Source organism: Emys orbicularis, chromosome 1, assembly GCF_028017835.1.
Source record: "Emys orbicularis isolate rEmyOrb1 chromosome 1, rEmyOrb1.hap1, whole genome shotgun sequence".
In the NCBI taxonomy this organism is placed as follows: Eukaryota; Metazoa; Chordata; order Testudines; family Emydidae; genus Emys; species Emys orbicularis.
In genome coordinates this window covers 369,920,964-369,925,986 of record NC_088683.1, presented here as the reverse complement: position 1 = coordinate 369,925,986, position 5,023 = coordinate 369,920,964, and the positions used below count along the sequence as shown (strand labels likewise).

Here is a 5,023-nt window from a genome sequence, read left to right as displayed (position 1 = left end):
AGGATAATATTTGTCTGTGTCTCATTATGGGTCCTTGCCAGACCCTGCGTGCCACATTTCGGGTCTGGGAAGGTTGAAAGGAACACAGGAAATTCAGTGTTCAACGATGCTTGCTACTCAATGTGACTAGCAGCAAATGAACCAGACTCCCTCTTATTCTTTGTGGACTCCTACTGCTAAGGAGAGAGAAGGGGCCCAGGCTGAGCTGGGAGTGGAGCAGTGCCGACCAGAGCCAGAGGGGCCAGAGGATCAGTCCAGGGAGGAGAGCTGTGTAATCAGGAAGGCCAAAGAAAAATTGGAGTTGCAGCTAGCAAGGGATGTGTAGGGTAACAAGTCGAGTTTCTACAGGCACGTTAGCAACAAGAAGGTAGTCAGGGAATGTGTGGGACCCTTACTGAATGCGGGAGGCAACCTAGTGACAGAAGATGTGGAAAAAGTGAAGTACTCAATGCTTTTTTCCCCTTCAGTCTTCAGAGACATGGTCAGCTCCCAGACTGCTGCCCTGGGCAACGCAGTATGGGGAGGAGGTGAGCAGCCCTCCATGGTGAAAGAACAGGTTGACGACTATTTAGAAAAGCTGGACATGCACATGGGGCCAGAAGCAATACATCCAAGGGTGGTGAGGAAGTTGACTGATGTGATTGCAGAGCCATTGATCATTAACTTTAAAAACTCATGGTAATTGGGGCAGGTCGAGGACAATTGGAAAAAGGCAAATATAGTGCCATCTTTAAAAAAGGGAAGAAGGAGAAACCGGGGACCTCTCAGCCTCACCTGGAAAAATCAAGGGGCAGGTCCTCATGGAATCTATGTTGATGCACTTGGAGGAGAGGAAGTTACAGTCAACTTGGAGTCACAAAAAGGAAGTAATGACTGACCAACCTGATTGTCTTCTATGCTGAGATAACTGGCGCTGCGGATATGGGGAATGTGGTCCTTATGTGTCCTTAACTAACTTGCCACAAGATATCAAACATGTTTATAGAAGAGCTTAGTAGATTTATTATTACTTTAATTTTCTTTCTTTTATATAGTGCCATCGGAATCACAGTAAAATTGCCCTCTCCTCCTCCCCCCCTCCCCCGCTGCACCAAAATCTGAACTGAAGTCCCTGCTGCAAGGTAAGGTGAAGTGGAGACAATCCAGCAACTGATGGCGGGGAAGGAGAAGAGTGAGTGACCTACGGGAAGAAATGGGGCACTGGGCAGGGCCTCAATATCCAGGTAACAGCAATTAGAACTCTGGCCATCCTATGAGTTAATGAGTTGTACACAGATCAATTTCCCAGTTTATCAGTCTGACACAGCATAGTGTGGTCAGGAAAGGATTTAATGTCACTTGTACTGTCCATTCAGTGATTCAGGGAACAGGGCCCAGCACCATGTCAGCCAGCTCTGTATGGAGCTCAGTCTGAGAGCCAGAGCACCAGGAGAAAACTTTAGGTCCTTTTATGAGAAAGGAGACGGAGCAGCCTGTCCCGGATGTGTCTAGTCCGCACTCCATAGATGATGGGGTTTAACATGGGAGGCACCAGGGGGTACATGTTGGCCATGAGAACATGGAAATGCAGGGCCACATTGTGGCCAAAACGCTGCACGAGTAAGGAGAATAGACCTGGGATGTAAAAGGCTAAGATGACACAGAGGTGGGAGATGCAGGTCCCAAAAGTCTTAAGCCGGGTGTCCTTTGTGGGGAGGCTGAAGATGGCTTTGAGGATCTGGCTGTAGGACACAGCGATAAAAAGCACATCCAGACCAGTTAAAAAGAATAGCACAAAGAGGCCGTAGTAATTACTGACGCGAATGTCGGCGCAGGCCTGCTTCACCACAGCTATGTGCTCACAGTGTGTGTGAGGAATGATGTTGATTCTGCAATATGGCCACAGCCTCGCCAGCAAGGGAAAGGGGAGCATTAGCATGAAGCCACGCAGCAGAACGGCCAGGCCAATCTTGGCCACCACAGGGTTTGTCAGGATGGAGGAATGTCTCAGGGGATGGCAGATGGCCACGTAGCGATCCAAAGCCATGGCGACAAAGATCCCAGACTCTGTTGCTAAGAAGCAGTTAATGAAGTACATCTGGGTGAGGCAGGCACTGAAATCGATCTCCCTGGAATTGAACCAGAAGATGCTCAGAGTCTTGGGCAGGATGGACGTGGACAGGACCAGGTCAGTGACGGCCAGCATGCAAAGGAAATAGTACATGGGCCCATGGAGGCTCGGCTCCATCTTCACAATGAACAGGATGGTGAAGTTCCCCAAGATGGCTATGGCGTACATGGTGAAGAAGGGGATGGAGATCCAGACATGGGCTGCCTCCAGGCCAGGAATGCCCAGCAAGATGAACGTGGATGGGTTGGTGAAGTCGGTTGTGTTGGAATCTGACATGGAGTAGGGGAGAAGGTGTCTAACTCTGAGGCAGAACGGTGTCTCCTGCATGTACTGTACCTTCCCCTGACTTCCTGTATGTGCCCAAGCTCTAGGGTGATGGTCGCCGTAAATATTCCTGGATAGAGAGACAATGTTAATATGAGGTACTACATGCAGTACTGCAGGTGTTCTCATGGGGGATGTAGATTTGTTGCTCTTTAAACACTGATTAATGGTGTTTTCATAATTCAGGGAAATGAATTATGAACAACTGACCCTACTAATGCCTATTCTATATATTATGTTGCTCTATGCAACAATAATTCCTACACATTGTGGTGTGGGTAACATTAATAGGCATGAGCAGGTAATGCAATGAAACCCAGGCTAGAGGGTCTATGCTGTAGGGATTTTCCCATTCCCCCAGTTGCTCAAAATCTGAGATTGAAAAAGATCCAAATGTTTGCCAAGAAATATGCCAAGGGAAACATCCCAACTGCTAGAAACCACAGGGAAAAAACCCTGTGAATCCTTGATAGCAACTCCATGGAAACACTTGCTCATTCACAACAAGGACAGTGTTCAGATGTCAAAGGAATGAGGTGGAGAATAACCTGCTCTGAGCTTGCACTCAGTTTTGGTCACCCCATCTCTATAAAAAACATAGAAAATAAAAAGGGGGTTTCCAAGACAGGATATGAGAATGGGGGAGGTTGCCATATGACGACAGAATGAAAAGTCTGGGACTGTTTAAATTTGAGAAGAGACAAAGAAAGGAGCATATGATAGATGAGAGAAAAATAAAGAATGGAACTGATTATATTAAAATGGACAAACAGAGAACAGTTCCCTACCAGTAATATCTCTTAACACTTCGTACTACAAAAGGGCTAATTCCCCAAAGCTGTGACAAATTATCAGCAAAACTGACTGGGAGGAAAAAATGTAGAAATGTCTCCAGATCCAGACTGGAGGCTTTTCTAGAAGTTCTGCTTCAGGCCTTGTCCACACTTAAAAGGCTACAGCTACCATAGGGCTTCAGTGTAGACACTACTTACAAGGACAGCAGGGGTTCTCCCGGCAGCGTAGTAGAGAGGTGGTAGCTAGGTTGATGGAAGAATTTTCTGTTGATCTCATGCTGTCTACACTGGGGTTAGGTTGCTTTAGGTCCATCTTTCAGGGCGGTGGATTTTTTTGTTATTGCAAAAAACCCCACAGAAATGCAGTTTGGGGTTTCATTAAGAGGGGCATAACAGGCAAGTCATGGGAGGTGATATTATTATTATTCTCGGCACTGGCCAGGGCTCAGCTGGAGTTTTGTGTCTCGACTGGGGCACCAGTGTATAGAAAGGATGTAGGAAATCTGGAAAAGATCCAGAGGCGAGAGACAAAGATGATGCAAGGTATGCAATAACAACCATATGCAAAAAAAGGCTGAAGGAACTGGGTGTGTTTAGTTTGGAAAGAGGAGATTAGAGGGGGACATGGTAGCAGTCTTCAAATATTTGAAAAGGTGCCAAAAAAGAGATAGAGAAATGTTCTCTCTTACCACATAGCACAAGACAAGAGGCAATGGGTTCAAAGTACAGCACAGCAGAGTTAGATGAAATCTGAGGAAAAAATTCCTTAGAGTGAGAACCGGAGGGCAATGGAACAGTCGCCTCGGGAGGACATGGAAGCTCCATCGCTGGAGGTTTTCCAAAGGAGGCTGGACAGTCATCTGTCCTGGATGCAACAAATTCTGTTTCTTGGCAGACAGTTAGACTAGATGACCCTTGCGGAGCCTTCTCACCCTGTGGCTCTGTGATTCTATGATGTAAAATCCTACTGTAGACGAGGGCTTAGTGAAACACAAGTTATGGAGTCCATTACACGGGTAACTAGGTGACATTTACTGGCCTGTGTTATACAGGAGGTCAGACTGGATGATCTAATGGGCCCTTCTGGCCTTGAACCCTAGGAATCGATCGGTAAAGAAACTAGATCAAACATTTACATTTACTCTGTCTTATAACATACGTAAAGGGAACATTCAATAACACTGATAGTCTGAATATATAAATGAAAATGGTTTACATAATACCTATTTTGCCTATGGAACTCCTTGCCACAGATATTACTGGAGCAAAGAGCTTAGCTGATTGGGATTCACAAATGGATTGGCCATTGAAACTGGTGCTGGTGGCACCACCTTTAGTTAGGGGGCTGACACCTTCCATTAGATGACCTCATTTTTAGTTGCATATGAGTTTGCCAAACTCTAAGTGTTTGGATTGAAATTTACCACACTGGGCATCTGCTTATGGCTGAATTTTTTTTTAAATGTTTCAGACATAATGGTTCAATGACTTGTTGAATAAAGCTAGGAGAGAGGATGTCTTGCCCATGCTGACAAATTCTTATAATTGCCACAGTGAGGAGCCATAGCACCTCCATTTTTTCCAACAAAGCCCCCCTGTTAACAGCAAGAGCCCTGGGTTTGTTGATCAGGTGAGCTACTCAGCAAGAGATGGGTACCTGTGAATTATGAGATGGAAGTGTCCTTCCTGGGAATCCCCCTCAGGTAGCCGTGTCCCACACCTCTCTCACCCCAGCATCTCCAGTAACATCCTATACCGAGAGCCGATGCAGGGGCATGCACCATTTATAATACAG

At 46.2% G+C, this 5,023-nt stretch overlaps 1 protein-coding gene across 1 annotated transcript; it reads right to left on the bottom strand.

Moving 5' to 3' along the window:
- Positions 1-1,438: 1,438 nt before the first annotated feature.
- LOC135895424 (olfactory receptor 52R1-like) lies at positions 1,439-2,437 on the bottom strand. The gene has a single exon (XM_065423536.1). The coding sequence runs from the start codon at positions 2,435-2,437 to the stop codon at positions 1,439-1,441; it is 999 nt and encodes a 332-aa protein (XP_065279608.1).
- Positions 2,438-5,023: the final 2,586 nt, after the last annotated feature.

What these genes read in the sequence shown, in the direction of transcription:
- LOC135895424 (XM_065423536.1), bottom strand. Translation starts at nt 2,437, where the DNA reads ATGCAGGAGACACCGTTCTGCCTCAGAGTTAGACACCTTCTCCCCTAC.